The 24,010-nt window shown below is 36.7% G+C and overlaps 1 protein-coding gene across 1 annotated transcript in view; it reads left to right on the top strand.

Annotated features, from left to right (window-relative positions):
* The window catches only part of APPBP2 (amyloid beta precursor protein binding protein 2), a 52,324-nt gene extending 28,689 nt beyond the window's left edge, over positions 1-23,635 (top strand). The window contains exons 5-13 of the mRNA XM_049637840.1: positions 3,616-3,784; positions 8,293-8,382; positions 10,084-10,151; positions 10,232-10,337; positions 11,034-11,158; positions 14,047-14,132; positions 16,223-16,413; positions 17,359-17,524; positions 18,582-23,635. Coding sequence (XP_049493797.1) covers positions 3,616-3,784; positions 8,293-8,382; positions 10,084-10,151; positions 10,232-10,337; positions 11,034-11,158; positions 14,047-14,132; positions 16,223-16,413; positions 17,359-17,524; positions 18,582-18,835 — 1,255 coding nt within the window. The 3' untranslated portion in view covers positions 18,836-23,635. The remainder of the gene's footprint in view (positions 1-3,615; positions 3,785-8,292; positions 8,383-10,083; positions 10,152-10,231; positions 10,338-11,033; positions 11,159-14,046; positions 14,133-16,222; positions 16,414-17,358; positions 17,525-18,581) is intronic.
* The last annotated feature ends 375 nt before the right edge of the window (positions 23,636-24,010 follow it).

A 24,010-nucleotide genomic window follows, 5' to 3' on the forward strand; every position in this document is an offset into this window, starting at 1 on the left:
GTCATTAACCATGTACAACTTTATAAAATTAATTAAAGTTAAAAACTGGGTCCTCAGTCACATTAGGCACATTTCAGATACTCAGTAGACACTTGTGGCTGGTGGCTACCAGATTGAGCAGAGCAGATATAGAATATTTCAGGAAATTCTATTAGCGTTGTTCTAGAGCATAAACCAGATCTCACTGTTACAGCCAAAACTCCTTACCCTGACCTGGCAAGGCCCTATTAAATCTTTGTTATCTCTGCTTTCTCATCTCTCTCTCTTCTTAAAAAAAATTTTTTTTTAATGTTTTATTTATTTCTGAGAGAGAGTGTGTGAGAGAGAGAGCATGAGCAGGGAAGGGGCAGAGAAAGATGGAGATATAGAATCCGAAGCAGGCTCCAGGCTCTGAGCTGTCAGCCCAGAGCCCAATGTGGGGCTCAAACCCATGGAATGTGAGATCATGACCTGAGCTGAAGTTGGACGCTCAACTGACTGAGCCACTCAAGTGCCCCTCTCTCTCTTTTTTTAAGTTTGTTTATTTTGAGAGAGAGAGAGAGAGAGAGAGAGAGAGAGGGAGGGAGGGAAGGGCAAAGAGAAAGGGAAAGGGAGAATCCCAAGCAGCCTCCATGCTGTCAGCACAGACCAACTAAGGGCTTGATCTCCCAAACTAAGATCATGACCTGAGCTGAGATCAAGAGTTGGATGCTTAACCAACTGAGCCATCCAGACACCCCTGCTTTCTCATCTCTTTTTACATAATCCTTTATTCATAATACTTCAGACATGTTGGTCTTCTGTCTGTTCTTTGATTATGCCACATTTTTTTCCCTTTCTCAGGGCCTTTGCAGTTATTCCTTCTGTTTGAAACATGCTTCCTCACAGACCTTCACATGATTGCTTCTTCATCATTTAGGTATCAACTCAAATGTTAGCTTCTCAAGAGAATTCTTCCATATCTACCCTGAGAACCTTCTTTAGGAAGTTCCTGATCATGGGGCACCTGGCTGGCTCAGTCGGTAGAGCATGACTCTTGACCTTGGGGTTGTGAGTTGGAGCCCCACATTGGATGTAGAGATTTCTTATTTTGTTTTTAATGTTTATTTTATTTATTTTGAGAGAGAGAGAGAGTGTGTGAGCAGGGGAAGGGCAGAGATGAAAGGAGAGAGAATTCCAAGCAGGCTCCTTGCTGTCAGTGCAGAGCCCAATACAGGGCTTGTACTCACGAACTGCGAGATCATGACCTGAGCTGAAATCAGATGCCCAACCAACTGAGCCACCCAGGCACCCAGATGTAGAGATTTCTTAAAAAAAAAAAAAAAAAATTTAATTTGAGAGAGAGCAAGAGTGAGTGGGGGAGAGAGGTGGTGGGGTGGAGAAAGATTGAAAGAGAATCTCAAGCAGGCTCCACGCTGAGTGTAGGCTCAATCCCATGACCCTGGAATCACGATCTGAGATGAAATCAAGAGTTGGATACGTAACTGACTGAGCCACCCAGGTGCCCCAAAAATAAAATCTTTAAAAAAAAAAGGAAGCTCCTGATAATGTTACCCTATTTTTATAAGATTCGTAGCATTTATATTTTTTTAAGTGTATTTGTTATTTTTGAGACAGAGGCAGAGAGAGGGAGAGAGAGAATCCCAAGCAGATAGCCTCATGCGGGGCTCAAACTCACAGAACCATGAGATCATGACCTGAGCTGAAATCAAGAATTGGATGCTTAACTGACTGAGCCACCCAGGCACCCCGCATTTATTTTTAAATGAATGTCTTACTTTTTGGTGTTTGTCTGCCTATCCTATACTCCTTCCCCCTAGAGTGAATCTCCTTAGGGTCTTATTTACCACTGCATCCCTTTCACTTAGAAAAATGACTGGCACATAATAGGTGTTCAGTCAATAATGGACTGTAAGAGTCTCTCAAAACTTTATCATATGAACCAGCATATTTCTTTTTCCAGTAATCTTTTACTAGTTTTCAGTTCTATTTTCCTGTGAGTAGTTTCCATTGTGACAGGGATCATTGCTAACTACTTGACCATTAGAATAGCAATTTGGCAGTCAAATGACATTGTCTCTTTTTTCTGTATCAGTACACTTACTTTAGCATTAAAAATTTTCTATATACCAGGATGCCTGGGTGGCTTGGTCAGTTAACCGTCTGACGTCAACTTGGGTCATGATCTCATGGTTCGTGGGTTTGAACCCTGCGTTGGGCTCTCTGCTGTCAGCACAGAGCCTGGAGCCTGCTTCAGATCCTCTGTTTCCCCTCCTTGTCTCTCCCCCACTCATGCTCTCTCTCTCTCAAAAATAAAACATTGAAAAAATTTTTTTACTTGAAATGTATACCAAAACATACATTTTTTCTTTTATATTTCTGCTTAAAAATATAAATCCATTCAATTCTCCATTCTAGGAAAGCCTGAAAATGACTGCTTATTTCTGCTTTAAGTTTGAATTTGACGTTATAAAAAATTCAGAATCTTTGGTTAACATTAGTATATTATTTTGCTGGAGGGTTTTAGGCTTTTCTAAAAGCAGATAACTGTATGGAGAATGTTGGAAGGATACACACTGGCATTGTATACTGTTTGCCACCTTATTGAGTTGTCTTGGTTCATTTGAAGTTATTCCATCTGTTTTCCCTGACTGTACAAAGAAATGATAGCGATTAGAAGACTGTTACATGTTGCTCATCCCGAGTCATTGATCTGTTAATATTTTTGGTATAGTTAGAAAAAATAAATTTTAAATATCTGTTTTTTATATTCTTGAAGAATCCTTCCCAGATTCTCCATACCTGGTTTCTTTTAAATGATTTTTATACCCTGTTCCCTCTCAGGGCTGAGCATTTTCAGAAGATTGTATTGGCATAATACATGCACATAAAGTTCTAGCCAGCATTATAATAGATACATAAATATATGTCAGTTCCTCACTGTTCTGTCTTGCATAGTCTATACAGATGTACGTAGTCTGTTGGTACCACAATCTGACCTAATGCATTTTGCTACTCTTACATATCATTAGATAGTGTACATGGTTTTACAGTTACTTTGTGTAAAGAACTGTATTTTTCCACCGTAGAAGATAAAGGTTATAAAAGAAATAGGTGACAATACCACTATTTTCAGTCAAGCTACCTTACTGGAAAGATAACCAAAAAATGAGCATTTATGAAGCGACATGAGATAAAGTTAGTAATCAAGTATTGCACAAATAAACTAGAACAAAAGAATGGAAAGTAATGGTAGGTAATAGTATTTCATGTTGATCTTGTTTTTTCATTGTTTTCCAATTTTTTTATAATGAGACTGCATTACTTTTGGATTTGAAACAAAAAGAGTTAAGGGTTAGATGTAGCACATTCTGAGTGCACAAAGTATGCAAGATATTTAAAGAAGAAAAAGATTCAGAGTTGGATGAGATTAATCATGGGTAGTTTTCTGGGAAGAGACAACTCTTTGTGTGCTTTAGTCAGTCATGGTTTGGGCCAGATGGTTATTTTCCAGTGCTGCCCCGTACTTCTTACATCTAGTTTCCTTAACTCATTTGGGTGGTACTAAGTAGCGATCTGTGAGAGGACCATGCTAGAAATGTCAAAAATAGAGGAATGTTATTTCTGGTTTTGCAGGTTGCTTCATGTGCGAAATGGAAACTGCAAATATCACTTGGGTGAAGAGACGTTTAAGTTAGCTCAGACATATATGGATAAACTCTCAAAACATGGCCAGCAAGCAAACAAAGCTGCACTGTATGGAGAACTGTGTGCACTACTATTTGCAAAAAGTCACTATGATGAGGTGAGTGTTTTAAAGTGCATTTCATTGTGATCAGCAGGTAGCTATAAACAGGATAAAATCAAAACAAACAGATAAACAAAGAGAAACTAATAGGTACAGGCTGAAGGGATGAGAGAAATAGGTGAAGGATATTAAGAGGTACAAAATATCCAGTTACAAAATAAGTCATGGGCTTGAAAAGTACAGCATAGGGACTGTAGTCAGTAATATTGTAATAATGTATGGTGACAGGTGGAACTACACTTATTGTGGTGAACATAGCATATTGTATACAATTGTCAGATCACTGCGTTGTATCCTGAAGCCACTGTAACATTGCATGTCAACTGTACTTCGATTTAAAAAAAAGGTTGGGAGTGCCTGGCTGGCTCAGTCAGTAGAGCATGTGACTCTTGATCTCAAGTTTGTAAGTTTGAGCCCCACATTGGGTATAGAGATTACTTAAAAAAAATAATGAAATTTGTTTAAAAAATGAAAATAAATGGGGCGCCTGGGTGGCGCAGTCGGTTGGGCGTCCGACTTCAGCCAGGTCACGATCTCTCGGTCCGTGAGTTCGAGCCCCGCGTCAGGCTCTGGGCTGATGGCTCGGAGCCTGGAGCCTGTTTCTGATTCTGTGTCTCCCTCTCTCTCTGCCCCTCCCCTGTTCATGCTCTGTCTCTCTCTGTCCCAAAAATAAATAAAAAACGTTGAAAAAAAAATTAAAAAAAAAAAAATGAAAATAAATAATAAAATAAAATAAAAATTTTGAAAGGATAAATCATACAATCTTATATTTGTCTTAATCATATTTTTACATACTGGATTTACTTAAAGCAATACACATTTGTAATGGAATATTTATTATTTGTTTTGATTTTATTTTTTGTAATGGAATATTTAAAATGAGACAAAAAAACATTCTGTGAGATGTATTTTAAACATACACATATATGATTTATGGCCTATTTTGTTTTTAATTTGACCAAATATATTGCTATCTAAATTATTTTGATGGGCATGCTCTGTCAAATGATCCTTTATAGATGGTTTCTTATTGGATGTGCAGCTCTGGGTAAAATATCATAACTTGAAGGCATTCATTTTAATGGGAAGCTAGGTTTTATTTATTATACTTTATTGCATTGTTTTTCTCCTTCCTCTGCCTTATGAGAAAGATAACTTTGCTCCTGTCTTTATACTATTAAATTAATGCTTCACTAATGAATATGTAGTTGAGAAGTGATTTATGTCTTTTTAACTCCTTTACTTGATTGCTTTACTTATGGAAGGATATCATAAGTATTTTATGCTGCCACATAACTGTCATTTAACTTTCATATTTTATAATTATTCCTATCTTGATTTTTGCCCCATTAATATATTCCATATTCTCCATAAAGGAAAATTACAATTAGAGGTAAAGCTAGAAAATTCTAGAATGATTGTACAATGACGTGCAACCCTGCTGCTAGGATCATCCTGCTATTCATATCCATGTAAGAAGACATCAAACCCACCTGTAAAAATCTAAAACCTTTACCAACATGCCTGCAATTTCTTAGGGGTGTTATGTATGTTTTTCTGGTTACGTTTGATGATGAATCCTATATCTGCTGAATTAGTTCTGTTGATGGATTGTTTTGCTGCCCCTTGTGTGCAATGATTGTTCCATAGCTTCTCAACCCAAATATAGAACTTAGCCTCTTTCTTTTATTTTCACACACCAAGAACAAAGAACCCATTCACAGAAGACCTTTGTGTGGATAGCTGACTTTATGAGATCTCCAATGACAGTAAAGGAGGAAGTGAGAGAGAGATCTCCAACAACAGTTTGAGTAGTAGAGATGCTTACCTTAAGGGGCACCTGGGTGGCTCATTTGGTTAATCATCCAACTCATGATCTTGGCTCAGGTCTTTTTTTTTTTTTTTTTTTTAAGTTTATTTATTTTGAGAGAGTGATGTGCATGCATGCTCCCACAAGTTGGGGAGGGGCAGAGAGAGAGAGAGAGAGAGAGAGAGAGAGAGAGAGACTCCCAAGCAGGTCCACGCCTAGCACAGAGCCCAACGCACAGGGAGGGCTCCATCTTACCAACCCTGAGTTCATGACCTCAGCCAAAATCCGGAGTCTGATGCTTAACCAACTGAGCCACCCAGGCACCCCTCAGCTCAGGTCTTGATATCAGGGTCATGAACGCAAGCCTGGCATTGATTGGGTTGCGTGCTGGGTGTGAAGCTTACTTAAAAAGAAGAGGGGCGCCTGGGTGGCTCAGTTGGTTTAGCGTCCGACATTGTCTCAGGTCATGATTTCACGGTTCATGAGTAGTTCAAGCCCCATGTCGGGCTCTGTGCTGATAGCTCAGAGCCTGGGGCTTGCTTCAGAGTCTGTGTTTCCCTCTCTCTCTGCCTCTCTCCCTCTGCCTCTTTTTCTCGCTCCCTCTCTCCAAAAATGAATAAGCGTTTTTAAAAAAATGAAATTAAAAAAAAAGAGAAAGAAATGCCTACTTCTAAAGTTCTTCAGGTGCGGCCCCCCCCCCCCCCATCTTTTTATATCTCTGCATAGGAACTCATCTTAGCCACTTCTGATTCATCTTTTCATTCCTGTTGTTCATACTGTCCTCTGGAACTCTGCACTCTTCTTTCTGTCACGTAGATTGATTCATATCTTGCCATTCTTTGCTTCATACCCAGTTCTACCAATGTATTGGTGGTCCAGACCCACCAGTGTATTCAGTGGAACAAAAATGCCTTTTATTTATCAGTTTCCACTTTCTTTACTAGGCAGTTACTGTTTAATTGACAGTTATTTTGTGTCTACATTTAGATTAAGAGTTTATACTGTTTTTTATTCGTGGTCTTTGCAACACTCAGCACATTCATGAGGAATGTTTAAGGCCGTAAATGTATCTTGAAGGATTTTGATAGTTTTTTTTTTTTTTAAGTAAACTCTGTGCCCAGTGTGGGGCTTGAACTCACCACCCCAAAATCAAGAGTCACATGCTCTAACAACTGAGCCAGCTAGGCACCCTAGATAGCTTATTCTTTTAAAAATAGATAAGTTTGTCATTGATAGCTACAGAAAAGTATGCAAATATCGAGGATATAGCTTAATGAATTATCATCATATTTTGATATTAGCATGGCTTCAGCTATGCCGAGGTAATATAAGCCCCAAAATAGCAATGACATGGAAAAATAAGGTTTTCTTGCTCATGCTACATTCTGTCTTGGGATGCCTGTGGCTCTGCTTAACATTGTTTACACTTTGATCAAAACCATGTGGTGAGCATCCTCTATTTAGAACATTACCAGCCTTAGAGCAGAGGCAAAAACATCATGAGGAAGTATTACTTACTCTAAGAGCTTTTTCCCAGAAATCACACATTTCACTTCTCATATTTTAATTAGTTTTTAAATTGGCCAAAGGAAATCACATGACCATGTCATCTTTAATGTGGAAGGGAAGTATATCCTTCCCCAAAGAGGAGCTGTAAATATTTTAAATTTTTTTTTTTATTTTTTTTATTTACTTTAAGAGACAGAGCAGACGAGGAACAGAGAGAGAGGGAGAGAGAGAATCCTAGGCGGACTCTGTGCTGTCAGTGCGGAGCCTGATGCAGTGCTCGAACTTATGAACCATGAGATGATGACCTGAGCCAAAACCAAGAGTCAGACACTTAACTGACTGAGCCACCCAGGCACCCCAGGAGCAGTAAATATTTTAAAGCAGTATTACAGTCCACTACAGTTTGAAGGATTTTAACTTACTACTCTGAAACAACATCTGGTTATTTAGTGTCTTAACAAACCAGGTTTTCTTGGCCTAAATCACATACATTTCATTTTTATATAAAAATTGCTTCTGAATCTTTTAGGTGGAATGGAGAAGGAAGCTTGCAAAGGAAGTATTTTCTTCCACTAAGCACTGGGAGAGGAAGGACATATTGTTTTATTTCCCAATAGATACCTAGGTGTTAACACATTGCCTGGCACTAAACCTCTCTGCACCTCATTTTCCCATAGTAGTTTGCATCTCATAGGGCTGTTGTGTCAGTTAAATGTGTTAATACACATAAAGTGCTTAGAGTAGTAGTTCTCACAAAGTGAGCACTCAACTAAACAGGTAGTTAAGATACAAAATAATAAGCATTGCCTTAGGAGAAGAAAGTATAGGAAGCCTAATCTAGGGCTTGAAAGACAAGTTAGGTGGGTTTAACTTAACTAACTTGGTTAACTTAACTTGGGTTTAAGAGTTCAGGAGAGAAGAATGTATACAAGGCAGAGGGAGCAGTATCTGCAAAGGCTTGTGGGCAAGAGAACATGCTCTTGATTTCTTCATTGTCAGTTTTTCAAAGAAAAATGTAACAAACTTACGCTTTCAAGAAAACTTAGTCTCAGAAAATTTTAAGTGTAAATACTTTGTGTGTGTTCTTATTCAGGTACTTGAAAGCTTAGGAGAGAGATACACAATCATTTCATTACATACTGTCAGTTTGATTAATCAGTTTTTACTCTTTGTAAATATTTTTTAGGCTTACAAATGGTGCATTGAGGCAATGAAAGAAATCACAGTGGGCTTACCAGTCAAAGTTGTGGTGGATGTTTTAAGACAAGCTTCTAAGGTGAGTATAATGTTAAAATTATTAATGAATTACAAGATTTAGCAAGCTTTAAATCTGTTTTAGTTAACTTGTTATTTAACAAGTTAGGTATCATGTACTTCATGGACCAACAAGGTCTATTTTCTAAGTTTCTATGCTCAGTTTTAGAAAACTGGTTTCTAAAACTATCCTATGTATAGAATTGAGCTAATTTTCCTATATCCAGAAAACCCATGAAAAAATTCATTTTGATAATACAACTCACTGAAGTACAGATTGAAACATTATTTTGGTGCTATCCTAACTTGAGTTTGCTTTTCTTTTTCTTTTATGTTTATTTATTTGAGAGAGAGAGAACGTGCACGTGCGTGCGTGTGCATGAGAGGGGGAGGGGTGGGGTGTGTGTGTGGAAAGAATCTGAAACTGGCTCTGCGCTGTCAGTACTGAGCCGGACATGGGGCTAGAACTCAGAAACCATGAGATGTGACCTAAGCTGAAGTCAGATGCTTAACTGACTGAGCCACCTAGGCGCCCCAATTTTGCTTTTGTTTTTCTTAGCCTTTCCAGCAGCCTCAATTCCTTATGCCACAATTGTAGGGACTTTGGTCATTTTTCTCCTCAAGGCTAACCTAGTATTAAATCTTAGAGTGGTAGTATTACAGCCTCACGGTGTCATACTTTTCAAGTATATTCTTTCTACCCAGAGGTTTTTCAGTTTTGAGTATTCCATTTTGGTTGATTTTAATTATGGAAATTTCAGTTAGAATAAAGATCCTAAATTTGTAATTTAAAAGGGTCTAAGATTCTGCGAAACTTCTTAAATAAGTCATTTTAGACAAGTAAGTGGCATAACTTTATTCAGATTATCAGAGCTAGAAGAGGGATATTACTATATTTTTAATTAATTTAAAACATTGAATATACACTTAATGTTAAGACAGTTTAATATATATGCAAGATTTAGGAGTGCCTAGGTGGCTCATTTGGTTAAGTATCCAACTCTTAGTTTCGGCTTAGGTCATGATCTCATGGCTCATGAGTTTGAGCCCGCACTGGGCTCTGCGCTGGCCTCACGGAACCTACTTGGGATTCTCTCTCTGCTCCTCCCCTGCTCATCCTTTCTCTCTCTCTCTCTCTCTCTCTCTCTCTCTCTCTCTCTCTCTCTCTCTCTCAAAATAAACTTAATATATATAGGTGCAAGATTCCAAGATTTGTATTTCTATATGCAGATAATATTTAGAGTTTGAAAACTATTGGCTATTTTCATGAATCAGAATATTTTAAGAATAAGAAAACTTGAAATTCTATGCATTTTAAAATTAACAGAGGAAAACTACAAGATACTTAAGCCACTCTAGAACTGAGATATAAATAAGCAGCTTAGAAAATACTATATTGAACCCTCCCCCCCCACTTACTTATTATGTAATCTGGAAGGATGGGAGTATACCAGCTTTGTAAGATAACTTTGTTATAACAGGTTTGTATTGGGCATGACTGTCAAAATTTTTAATTTTGTAATTTCCCAGAATATGTACAGATCTGCTTATAATAGAATTTTCAAGTGCTTGGAAGGGAAGAAATTAATAAATAGAACCCTTTTATTTATGTTTGAAGATGCTTTTTTTCTTTTGACCTTTATAGTCTGAATATATAATATGTACTTATTTTAGCACACTAATTAACTGAGAGTTGTTTAATAATCTTTTGCTTTATCCTTAGGCTTGTGTTGTAAAACGTGAATTTAAGAAGGCAGAACAGCTAATTAAACATGCAGTGTATTTGGCACGGTAGGTGATGATTAATAAAAATACCATTTCAAATTGTCTCTCCCTGCTTTATATCCTAATAGTTTTATATCTTTTTATAGGGATCATTTTGGATCCAAACACCCAAAATACTCTGATACACTGCTAGATTATGGGTTCTACTTACTCAATGTAGATAATATCTGTCAGTCTGTTGCAATTTATCAGGTATGTTAATGGTTGCACTTTTTTCTTTAAACCGGAATTGACTTGCTGACCTGTATTTGTTTGTGGTGTATAACCCGCTTTCTAAGAACAACTCTTTCTGAGCCCCTCCTCAAATATGGCACATTATTTTACTAAATAATATCTAGAAGGATTAAAAGTAAATGTTTTAAGAGTTAAAGAGAACTATCCAGGAAAATAATTTTTAGCTTGTGGGCTCATATTTAAGAGTACTTTTCCATTTATCATTTTGCCCCCGTAATGACTTGTCTTCATTGTTGATTTGGTATGAGTCATTAGAGCTGTCTTTGTAATAGCAACGAGAGTTGATAACAATTCTTTTAGGTCTTATATTAGTCATTCTCAGGTAAATGTGTTATGCCATCACTCTGGACAAGGCATTCTTGATTTTATAGTTCACTTTTGAAGAAGGACATAGACAAAAATACTGATATGATTCCTAGATATATGAATGATTTTTATAGTATGAAACCATTGCCTTTTAAGTTCGATTCAGTCTTCAGAAAATCAGGCCTTATAAGTGATTTTTATGTTCTCTTGTGATTTAAATACAGTAGGACTTTTGCCTCAAAACTGATGAGATTGTACATAGAATATATATTTAAATTACTAGGGTGCTTAATATTACTGGGTAGCATTTTCTAAGGATTTATAGTAGTATTTTCATTACTCTTTCAGGCAGCCCTTGACATTCGGCAGTCAGTGTTTGGTGGCAAAAATATCCATGTAGCAACAGCTCATGAAGACTTGGCTTATTCTTCTTATGTTCACCAGTATAGCTCTGGGAAATTTGACAATGCACTGTAAGTTCCACGTTCCTTTTCAGTGAGAGATTAAATGTTGTTGCTGTTATTTTGTTTTTCTTAATCCTTTATGGATTAAATTTGTCTTCCTGGAGTCTTAACAAGATGCCTAAAATTTTTTTGAAGTCATCCAAAATAGTACCAATTTATAAGCCATTCATTTAGATTTTATGTGGTTTAATGTTGGGACTTGTATATCTTCATGCAGAATATGGTTTATCTTTTGAATGCTTTAATAATTTTTCTTTGGGTAATACAATAGCCTCTGTCTAAATGATAGACTTAGAAACATTTTGCTCAAAACATGCAGAAATACTGAATAAAATATAACAATCATCTTTTTAAATGTGTAACTGAGCTTCAGGAAGAGAGAGGAAATCCCCAAGGGCCAGTCATGGACTAAAATCCAATCGGGTAGACATGAACTATGGCATAACTGCCCTGGGGTGATGAGAAAGCTTAGAAGTTTCTGTACCCTTGGTTCGACAGCAATCCTGGATTCAAGAGGCGTTTAGCCCACAGGAAGGTGTGAGTTAGAAGTGAAACACTCAGATGAAGCCAAGATCAAGGTTGCACCCTCAGGGAAAGAAAGGGCAGACTGGGAGGAAAAAAAATTTTCCCATTGGCAAGAAAGAGGGCAAGGAAACTTGTTCATCTCAGGTTGGGCTCTCAGTTGAACAAAAAAGGAGCCTCATAGAAGAATTTATAACTGTCATACATTCAGGAACCCCCAAACTAAGGAAAACATTTAAAAAGTACTTTAGGACTGCTAGTTCTCCTCAGATGCCTTTTGGAAGAAAATGCAAAACTCTTGAAAATGATTAATTCTCAACTGAAACCATACAGATTTTCCGTAGATCTAGCTCTACCTAAGATGAACTCACCATAAAAATATTTCAAAATAGGGGCACCGGGGTGGCTCAGTCAGTTAAGCATCTGACTCTTGATTTTGGCTCAGGTCATGATCTCATGGTTTGTGAGTTTGAGCTCTGCATCAGGCTTCGTGCTGACAGCATGGAGCCTGCTTGGGATTCTCTGTCACTCTCTCTCAAAATAAATAGACTTTAAAAATATATATTTCAAAATCCACTAGGGAAGCATTTCTTCTATTAGTGGGAATCAGCAGATATAATGAACAGGATTAGAACCCAAACAGTATCAGCTAACAAAACTTTTTGGTTGATACTATAAAGTAAGTATTCTTAAATGATTAAATATATAAAATGGGTTAGCAAACTATGGCCTATGGGGAAAATAGTTTTATTGGAATATAGCAATACTCATTCACTCATGTATTGTCTGTGGCTTTCATGTTACATCAGGAGAGTTTGGGAAGTTGGGACAGAGTATATGGCCCCACACAACATAAAATATTTATTATCTGTCTCGTTACAGAATAAATTTGCTGACCTTGATGTAAAAGAAGGAATCAGTAATATTTTGGAGGGTAGATAAAGGTGAAAAAAAGGGCAGATTTTAAAATAAAACAACTGATAGATGCTACAGCCTGGATGAACCTTGAAAACATTCTTCTAATTGAAAAACCAGTCACAAAGGACCACATATTGTATGATTCCATTTGTATGAGATGTCCAGAATAGGCAAATCCGTAAGAGACAGAAAGTAAATTGGTGGTTGCCTAGGGCTGATAGAGTTGGAAGAAAGTCAAGAGAGACTTTTTTTGTTTTTGTTTTTGTAATGTTTATTTTGAGAGAGAATGCACATGTGCCACACGTGAGTGGGGAAGGGGCACGGGGGGGGGGGGGGGGGGAGAGAATCCCAAGTAGCCTCCACACTATCAGTGCACAGTCCTATGCAGGGCTCGATCTCACAAACCATTAGATCATGACCTGAGCTGAAATCAGGAGTCAGATGCTTGACCAACTGAACCACCCAGGCGCCCCCTGCCCCACCCACCCACCCCCCCGCCAAGCATCCCATGCCAGAGTTTCTTACTAGAGTCATGAAAATATTCTGAAGTTGCTTGTGGTGATGGATGCACAACTCTGAATATACTAAAAACCACTGAATTTGTACATTTTAATGGGTGAATTGTGTGGTATGAATCATATTTCAGTAAGAGCTATTTGAAAAAATAAAATGTAATAGCTAGTATTAGAACATAGTCATTGACATTAAAACTCAGTAGACAAGTTAAACAGCACATTGGACACAACAAAAGAGACCATTAGTGAATTGGAAGACAGATATGAGAAAATTAATAATTACCTGGCAGATGGGGATAGAAGACTTGGAGTTATTTGAGAGGAACTGGTAGATAAAATAGGCAGATAGCTTACCTTCTATTTGGTGAGAGGGGCCATAAACAAACAACCAAACACATCAGATGAGAATACTTGCTATGTGAAGAAGAATAAAATAAACTAAGAGTAAAGAACTATAGTAAATATTTTAGGGACTTCTGTATAGGCTTGTCTGGAAAGGCTTTTCATTGAAGAGTAAGCCATGGATGGATATTCAGGGGCAGAGTATTCTGTAGAGACGGTAAAGCAAGTGCAAGAATCTTAGGTGAGAGTATGCTTTTGCATGTTCAGAAAACTGCGATGCCTTTGTGTTTGGAGGGCAAGGAGAGGGCTGTTTCTGAGAATGTAGATGAGGTTGGAGAAGCAGCCCCAGTGAAAGATCATGTTGAGACTTGTAGGCTGTAGTAACAGTTTCACAGTTTATTCTGTGGGAGATGGAAATCTGTTGGATGCCAAAAGTTCAGTCCACAACAGATTGGAAATTTAAAAAACAAAAACCAGCACCCTTTACCACAGATAGTTTTAGAAATTCCATCGGTATTACATTATAAATTGTGATTTTTAAAAAAATGCTTTAATTATTTGTAACTAAAAAATGCCAGAGTATATCTGTCTGTATTGCAGATTTCATGCAGAAAGAGCTATTGGTATCATTACCCACATTCTACCTGAAGATCATCTTCTTTTGGCTTCTTCAAAGAGGGTGAAAGGTACCCTTTGCAATTAGTCTCCAATATATGTGTGTGTGTGTGTGTGTGTGTGTGTGTGTGTGTGTGTGTGTGTATATATTTAGATTTCTTTTGTTGTCAGTTGCAATATATGTCTAGTCTCATATTTTTTTAAATGATATATGGTATATGTTAAGACTGTTTCCTTGGGTAGCAGCATAGGATTAGACTATATCTATATATTACTAAGATAGCCAGGTCATTGATTTAATGTATCTGTCTGCAGCTCTACTTAAGAATCTCCAGTAGTTCATAGTAAAAAGGTTAACTTTTCTCATATAGTATTTTTAATAAGCCAGAATATCTTTTGTCTCTTTTTTCTTTCTTCCTCCCTCCCTTCCTCCTTTTCCTCTCTGTCATGCCTTCATTCATTCATTTCTTTTGAGAGGAGGATGAAAGAATAGCACATGATCATTGCACAGTAACATGGATAGCAGACTACAGATGAGTTTTTACATACCTTCAACTTTATAGTGCAGGATTTTGAAATGCAGCTTTATATCAGGTTGCAGCACTCTTACTAAATAACACTTTCTTCTCTTCTTTTTTTAAAAAATTTTTTTAATGTTGATTTATTTTAGAGAGAGAGACAGAGTGTGAGCGGGGGAGGGGCATAGAGAGAGAGGGAGACAGAATCCAAAGCAGGCCCCAGGCTCTGAGCTGTCAGCACAGAGCCTGATAAGGGCTCGAACTCACAAGCCATGAGATCATGACCTGAGCAGAAGTTGGGCGCTTAACCGACTGAGCCCCCCCAGGTGCCCTGACTTTCTTCTCTTCTTATTTTCACTTTTCTTCTAATCACCACCAAAGCCCTTTCATTGAAAGCATTTATTTTGCCAGCATGATTGGGCCACTCGTGTAATGCCATGCATATTGGAGAAGTTTTTACCTTAATTCTGGAACTGGTTCTTTTTTCTCTCTAGGTTTGCATTTTTAAGAAGCACAAGTAATACATATTTAATGTAAAAATTAAAAGTTAGAGAAAAAAGAAAAATAATAAATTAAGTCACTTGAAATCCCACTAATCCAGATTCAGCATTTTGGTGAATACTTTTTATACTGTTTTTCCCCAAATTATGAAATGAATGAACTTTTTTAGTTGTGTTTTGCTTTTTTCACTTTATACATTGTGAACAGGTTTTCATTGCAGTACATGCGGATATATATCCTTTTCTAATGTTTTTAACCTCACCTCTATTATTTGTCCTTTATACTGTTTTTAACCTTTTGTTCTTTAAAAATGCTATAATGGGGGTGCCTGGGTGGCTCAGCCAATTAAGCATCTGACTTTGGCTTGGTCATAATCTCACGGTTCATGAGTTCGAGCCCCACTTTGGGCTCTGTGCTGACAACTCAGAGCCTGGAGCCTGCTTCAGATTCTGTGTCTCCCTCTCTCTTTGCCCCTTCCCTGCTCATACACTGTTTCTCTCTCTCTCTCTCTCTTTCAAAAATAAACATTAAAAAAAATTTTTTAATGCTATAATGAACTAAACTTCTTTTACTTTTGTGCATATGGACAATTTTCCTAGAAATAAAATCACCTCGTAAAAGAATATGTATTTTTAAGACTTTAAGTGGAATTTGAAAGTCTTGTATGTGACTTTGAAATTGCACTGTCTTCTTGCCTGATTTAGTTGGTCAAATGAGTAGGAGGAAACCAGTTCTTTCTGTTGTATTTGGTTAAAGGTTATATTTTATAAAGTTTGGCTTCAAAATGTACTTAGGTACTCCTTGACACAGTTTCATAACTTTAAAAATTTTGCCTTTTCCTCCTTGTCTTGGATTGCTTTACGTAAGAAATTCACATTGGCAAAATATAACACTCTAGTAAAGCAGAAATTAATTCTGCAAAATATTTGATGTGTACCATTGTTTTTAAATTCGAAGTTCATTATACTATCCGAAGTAGAATGACCCTCCCCAAAGTATATTTTTTCATTAAAGTGGAATATTTTCATCTTTACCAGTTCTAAACCATAACCACAAACATTTGTTGAATTTAATTTTAAATTATATGCTCTGATTAGCTTTGATGGTTTTATTTACGCTAATTTTATTGCTTTCTTAATCAGCTCTTATTTTAGAGGAGATTGCAATTGACTGTCATAATAAAGAAACTGAACAGAGGCTGCTTCAAGAAGCTCATGATTTGCACCTGTCTTCACTCCAACTAGCTAAAAAAGCTTTTGGGGAATTTAATGTACAGACTGCAAAACACTATGGAAACCTTGGAAGACTTTACCAGTCAATGAGAAAATTTAAGGTAAAAGCCTGTTTTACTACATTTTTCTCTTACTAAATAATTTTAGGTAATAAAGTCCAGTCTTAAATAACAAGTCTTAAATAATACATCATCAGTAATCTTAACTATTTAAGTGTACATTTAATGGGGTGGCTCAGTCAATTAAGCATCCTATTTCGGCTCAGGTCATGATCTCATGGCTCGTGAGTTCGAGCCCTGTGTCAGGCTCTGTGCTGACAGCTTGGAGCCTGGAGCCTGCTTCAGGGTGTGTCCCTCTCTCTCTGCCCCTCCCTCACTCACCCTCTTTCTCTGTCTCTCAAAAATGAATAAACGTTAAACAATTTTTAAAAATAACAGAGTGTACATTTATTTTACTCCTACCTTATTCCATGAAAAAATTGAGAAGATAGCTAGTGTAAAACAACAGAGTCAAAATATAAACAAAATTCAAAATCCAGACCCTGGAAAAATAAGACTACATCAAAAACCATAAAGGCTATTATGGTTATTATAGTTAGACTTAAAACATAGCTGTTAGCAGGGCATCAGGCTGGTATACAGGGAATGTCAGATACTAAGGTGTTATTAATTGTAATGATAAAAATTTACTGAATTCTCTTTTAGAATTTTGGGTTATAAATTCTTAATCAAGTGTATTACTTAATCAAGTAATAATAATCAAATAATTTTAATGTTAATTTCTTCTAATAATTTTTTATTACCAGGACAAGTTTTCTCATCATTTTTGGCATAGGACACTATTACTGTCATCAACTAAGTGTGTAACTTCCCAAAGTAGTAATGCTGCGCATAGGCGACTTTTGGATTAACATAGTATGGTTTCTGATCTGATTATGTTATGCCATCCATGTTTTTGGCATTTAGAAGAATCTTGCTTGTTGGGTAAGAATTGTTAACATAAGAAAGAATATAATCTAATGCTAATACAGCTTCATTTTTTTTCAGGAAGCTGAAGAAATGCACATCAAAGCAATTCAGATTAAAGAGCAACTTCTTGGTCAAGAAGATTATGAAGTAGCCCTTTCCGTGGGACATCTGGCTTCTTTATACAATTATGACATGAATCAGTATGAAAATGCTGAGAAACTTTATTTGCGCTCTATAGCGATTGGTATGTTATTTTAAAATTTTGTTAGTCAACTGATTAGAAATCAACATATCAACATGTCCTATATGTTGTGTAGGGAAGTGTAATTACTAAGACTTCAGTGAGTTTAGAGCTGCTAAGGATATCCAGAAACCACTCAAAACTCATCTGAAACATTGGCTAAAGATGATTTATTAATGTTGAAGCCAGTAGCAAGAAGTATGACAGTTTAGGCAGAGTGTCAAGGATAGGCAAAAGCAGTAATTCTAAACTATTTGTGTAGTTACTGCTTCTTCCGCCTCCCTTTTCCTGACTTTTAACATCATAGATGTTTACCTGTTTTTGATACAATAGAATCATACAATGTATGTTTTTATATGTCTGGTTTCTTTTTGGTGAACGTGAATTGTGAAATACATCTGTGTTGTTCCATATCACTGTTGTTTGTTAATTTCCAGCGCTATATTTTATTGGATTAGTGTATCATTATTTATCCATTCTGCTGTTAATGAATATTCAGAACATTTGGATTGTTTCCATTTTCAGGCCTTTTACAAAATAAGATACTGTGGCCATCATCTAAGGTGCCTGTTAAAATTCTTCCCTGTTTTGGGGCACTTGGCTGGTTCAGTCAGTAGAGCATGAGTTTGAGCCCCATACTGGGGGTAGTGATTACTTAAAAAAAATTCTTCCCTATTTTTATATTGAATTGCCTATCATTCCTTACTGGTTTATAGAAGATCTTTATATACTATGGATGCAGCAAGCCCTTTGTTGGTTATATGTGTTGCAGGTAGATAACTTTCACTCTGTTGCTTGTTTCTAAATGGTGCCTTTCAAAGAACAGAAGTTCTTAATTCTAATGTAATCGAATATATTTATCTTGTCTGTGGGTACGCAATCTCATTAGTTTCTCATTTATCCTAGGAAATAAAACCAAGCCACCTTATTTAAAGAATTGAACTTGTGTTGTCTTTAAGAACCTCTTGTTGCTTCATTATTTGAGCTTTCTTTCTTTCTTTCTTTCTTTGTGTGTGTGTGTGTGTGTGTGTGTGTGTGTGTGTGTGTGTTTTACTTTTAGGGAAGAAACTGTTTGGTGAAGGCTACAGTGGACTAGAATATGACTACCGAGGTCTCATTAAACTTTACAACTCCATTGGGAATTATGAGAAAGTGTTTGAATATCACAACGTTCTGTCTAACTGGAACCGGTTGCGAGATCGTCAGTATTCGGTGACCGATGCTCTTGAAGACGTCAACACCAGCCCCCAGTCCACTGAAGAAGTGGTACAGTCCTTCTTGATTTCTCAGAATGTGGAGGGACCGAGCTGCTGAGGGAGTACCTCAGTTAACTAATTTACCTTTTCCCAGATTCCAGGGAATTCATACTGTGAAATCAAAACCATGTTGTTTTTTGGGGCTGGAATTTGCATTGAAACACTGGTCCAGTCCATTGACCCTATTTGGGTGATCCCTATCTTGCAGAGTGTCCGTAGGAATAAGCATATATTCAGTTATATTCAGCATGTACCGCATGTATAAGTAGTCTGGCCCATATTTTCAACCTAGTAGAACAAACAACAGGAAATCTTTTTGTTGTTGTTTTTTTTTTTTTCATTTAAAAAAATAATTCATTTTGCAGAAAGCCTGAAAAGAACCCCTAAATAAAACTATTTAAGAGTTTAAAAGAGTTGCATTCTTATTATGTAAGGATGATTTTAACAACTTTTTAACATATAATTCTTCCTTGTGGAGGTATTCAATACTGTATTGTAAAGAAATTTTATGGGGAAAATCTTTATATGCAGTATGGAAAAGTTAACACAGTGCTGATAGAAGAGGGACATCCTGACTTAGGTTTGGCCACCTTACCCACGGAAGTGGATACAGCCACTCCAGAGCTCTCTTACAAGGGAAGGACTGTCAGATTCATCTGAACTGGACCAGTGTTGATCTGTAAATCATAGAAAAGCTGACAGACCAGCACTTTTATTAACCCTTTGGTTGTGTTGGGGTTTTTTGGTACAACAATGCAAGATGCTCTGATAGCATTTGCTGACAGGACCAGGAGGACCTAAAATGGACCAGCCTAATCTAGAAAGGGGTTATTTGGACCAGAGGCTTTAGGTTATTATTTTAGCCCCTGCATATACTTTTATCAGTAGAATGTTTCATTTAGATATATGATGAAAAGTAATAATGCAAAACTTATATTCATGTAATTAGACACGAAACTTGGGAAATTTGGCAATTTCAGTGGCATATCTTTAGTCAGTGTGCACAGATGGCAGTGCCATAAGCAAGTCTATAAATATCTGCCGCAACCAACCCCCTCATTTTAAATGTTACCCTAATAATCAGTGCAATTAACAAGTATATTGGCTAAGAGTCATGAAATAATAGCTCATGTTTGGGAGGGACTTTTAGGTTACTATGTGGTTTGTGGGGATTCATGGAAAAATGAATGCCCAAAAGAAGCAATTCTTCTGAGATCCTTTGTTTTTATGGTAATAATAGTACAACTGGGTCGTTTTATTTGAACTTCAAGAGTCAAATACAAAGATCCCCTAATTATATATCTATTTCACTAACTTGTCTTCCTTTTATTGGGTTTTGATTTTTTAAATTTTAACCCAGTCGGGTTATTTAATGTTGAGATAATTAATATTCAAATTTGGGAAGTTGTAACATGTAGCAATTCAAGAAACAAAAGGTCTTTTGCTGTTACCTCAGTTCTTATTATAGTGGCCTATTGGGTGCCTCTATAGTTAAGAATCAGGGTTTTCCCCCCTATTTTCAGGGGTTCATGACTTGGCTGTTAGAGATGTTACTCTTGGCTAATGCTTGGAGTAGTTTGTGGGTGAGTGAATGTGTGTTGAATTTTGGTTTTCTTTTAACATGCACGTTGGGGTTGGAGGGGGGAAGAAATCTAAACTGTCTGCCACATTGAGTACAGAAAAATTAATTAGAGATTTCAGATCAATTTGATTTTAAACACTTTTGAACTTCGCAAATCTAATCTTGTTTAAAACTATAATTTGCAGTCTTGTTATGAGCCAGTGTTTTTAAGACCCCAGGAGGGGATTGACTGGGGGAGGTACGTAAAGAGATGAAACAAGCCTGGACCCTAGGATTATAACTATGATTTCAAAACCTGAGTTTATTCCTCAAATTGAATTAGTTTCTTTTTAATTTTAAAAGGAGTACATTGGCACACCTGCATCTCCCCTCCCAGCTCATTGCAGTCTAATGCCAAGAGGCACCTCTTTGTTAATTACCAAATAGTCTGTGACCAAGGACTAACATTTTTTAAGTTACTCAGCTCTATCCTCGTGGGCCTATATATTTAATACCTCCAAAGATATTTTCAGGATAGGCTTTGTATACTTTTGTTGGTTATTTAGAGTCCTGTGGTATGTTTGTGGTATAGGAATGTCATGGTAAATTGTTTTTCAATAAATATTTTGAAACTCACGTTTCCATACGAAGTTTTTTTTTTTTGTTTTGTTGTTTTTTTTTTTTTTTTTTTTGTAATCTGTATTTTTTGGTTTTGTGCACATACAGCATTTCCTATGATAAAATCAAGCAAATGACTTAAGGCCTCATCCTCTCTTAATTCAGTTTGAGCTATAAAGCAACATGATATTTAGAAGCCTAAGATCACAGGGTGATAATGTTAAGTGGCAGCCAGTTTTTCTAAAAACCATTGGTAGTTTCCCTTTATTACCACTGCTTTAATGTAGTGTTCTGTAAATCTGTTTGATTTAATGCAAACACTGTAGGATGAGAAAAGAGATTGCCAGTTTCTGTTAATGATCTAACAATATGTTATTAATTCTGGTTCTAATGAATAATACCCTTATGATTTTAAGTGTGGGATTTATCCTTTTCCTAGGGATGTTTAGGGTAAATTAGAGAGGTGAATGTCACCATGATTTATGGGGTTAAAAAGAATCTCAAAGAAAGAAAAGAATAAAATTTACCTCACAATAACCAATAGCTTGCACAAGCTTTTCACATAGGGTGGGGTTAGGTGTAAGGAAGCCTAAACCAACCTAAAGATATTTCTGAAAGTTCAGCAAAATAATAATGGGCCTTTGGTCTCATTCTTCCTGACTTTCATTTCTTTCCTCTTACCCAGTCTTTTTCCTAAAGTTTGGTGCTATTCAAGTTGGGTGCATCAGGGGGCTCTACAAATACTCATGTGCTACAGATTGTCAGTCACTCCAGCATCCAGTGTAACAGAACTGATTGGGTTTTTTAGAACACCATATTTAAGGGTTCCCAAAGCTGACTTTGCCCTAGGCTTTAGGACCTCTATTGTCATCAAAGCTCTGTCTCTGCTTGGTTAAAAACAAACTCACCATTGCTCTGTAGTAACCCTTGTGCAGTATGCGCTCATTAGTGAAAATAAAGGATTTGACAAAGGCCTTTGTTCCCAGCCTGTTTGGGAAGAGTTCATAATGTTGTGAAAATTAAGTACAGAGGCTGCAATCTTATACATAAATGGGAGTGCCATTTGGTAGCTCCTTACGTGCAAACAGAATGCTGAACAGTAAACACACCTGAAACACAATTGAAGCTTGTGGCCGTACTTTACGAATTGAAACAACGGTTTGCTTAGTAGCAGGTATTCTTAACTACCACTTGGTCTTTATTTTTCTCCCCAGAATTTGTAGCCTTGCTGCTTGCAAACTCTTCCTTTCCTGGATGGCAAAGTTACTACTGGAAAAATACTTATTTATATAAGTATAGACTTTTTCAAGAGTTTTATTTTTGCTTTAAAAATTAATGTATATATTTCACCTCTTGGCTTTGGAGGACCTCAGTTCTTGCTAGGAAAAAGAAAATTTTTTAATCTGACACTTGGATTACTATCCAGCTTGAACACTAGTAGTTGTATTGTCCACAAATCTCAGGAATGTGTTAGGCAGAAAACTGGTTTTACCCTGTTGGTGATCTGAAGGAATGTGCTTTAGGATTTATTAAATAATACTATTCTTTAATTGCAATCCTAGGTATCTATAGCATGAGTGGCCTTAGTGAGTTTGTTGAAGTGCACATTTTTTTCAAAAGTAAAATTTAAGATTAAAAATATATGCTATATATAGATATCTAGAAAACCTGGTTTGTGGTGCACAAATTAAGTGTTGGATCACTAAATAACTGTTGCAGGTACCATTTGTGTAACATTACTCATTTCTGTATATTCCTTTTATGGAAAGATATGTTGCCATGGTAACTAAAACTTTTCAATTTAGTTCTACTTTTATGATGTGAATGAATGCTACATTTTATTAAATATTACCAAGTCAGTACTATTTTTATACTTTATTAAGCAACAGGGGATTTTAGGTTAGTAGACTCAAAAGCTCTTAATGAAACAAATTACTAACAATTCTTTACATGAAAATCCCCACGAATAGTGCCACAGTAATTTCTATAGAAATATCTAGGGTCATTGATAGATTTTTTTTAAGACGATTCTTCATTGTGTCAGAATGACCTTTCATATCATCCTTAACACAAACTTGTAGTGCCCACCATTATGTGTAACCATTGAACCATACTAAGTATGTTTGTAACCAGCATTGTGATATATTCTGTACTTGTATTGCTAAAAATGAATTATTGACCTAATAAATATAGTGTTCCTGCATTCATAGTGTATCTGTTTCGAATGTAGTTGTGATCACTTTTGGTCAGGACTTGGGATTATTATTGCAGCCTGTCTTTATTAGAGAACAGTGTGAGAGAAGCTGTTGGAACCAGAACAAAGTGCTCTTGTTCAAGAAAAATAAGATGTGTGGCAGAGGAGACACGTGGTAACAGCATCTGGAGATGGTGCTCACGAAGGTACTTGGAAAAGACAAGGTAGTACTTAATGCAGGAGGTGTTTAGTCTTTACAAAAGTAACTACACCATTTTCCCTAGTCTTCTATCTCTGAAGCTGAAGGCGGGTGAGGAGACCTGTTGAAACTCTGCTGGCAATAGTGGAGAGAACCCTGGATTTGGGTTTCAGTTCCAGCTCTGCCTCTGAGCAGTAAGAATCTGAGATCCGTCATTATGAACCTCTTTGTGTTTCATTTCTTCATATGAATGGGGGGGGGGGGTGTCAAAATAGGTCTTTTAAAACATCTGCCATGAAACAACATGAATCTTAAGCACTCAGAACAGCAAGTACAGGAAATGACACCAAATTTTAAATTACTATTAAGAAAATTAACATTTAAAAAATTCCACCTTCACTTGCAATAGCACTGGTTTTATCTCGACTGCCACCTTCAGTGATACTTGTAAAATTTTTCCTTTTACATTCCATGACTTTGAACATGCTGTTCTCTCTTTCGTATGGAATCTCATTTTCTGCCTAAACTTTAATTCATCTGTCAACCTCAAAGGACAAGGAAGCCTTCCCTGAAACTTCCCTGAGTTGCCTCTTCTTGGTACTTAAGCAGCATTTTATTTAAAGCTTTGCTAAAGCCATTACCATATGATCGTGTAACTCAA

The sequence above is a fragment of the Panthera uncia genome, chromosome E1 (assembly GCF_023721935.1).
Source record: "Panthera uncia isolate 11264 chromosome E1, Puncia_PCG_1.0, whole genome shotgun sequence".
NCBI lineage: Eukaryota > Metazoa > Chordata > Mammalia > Carnivora > Felidae > Panthera > Panthera uncia.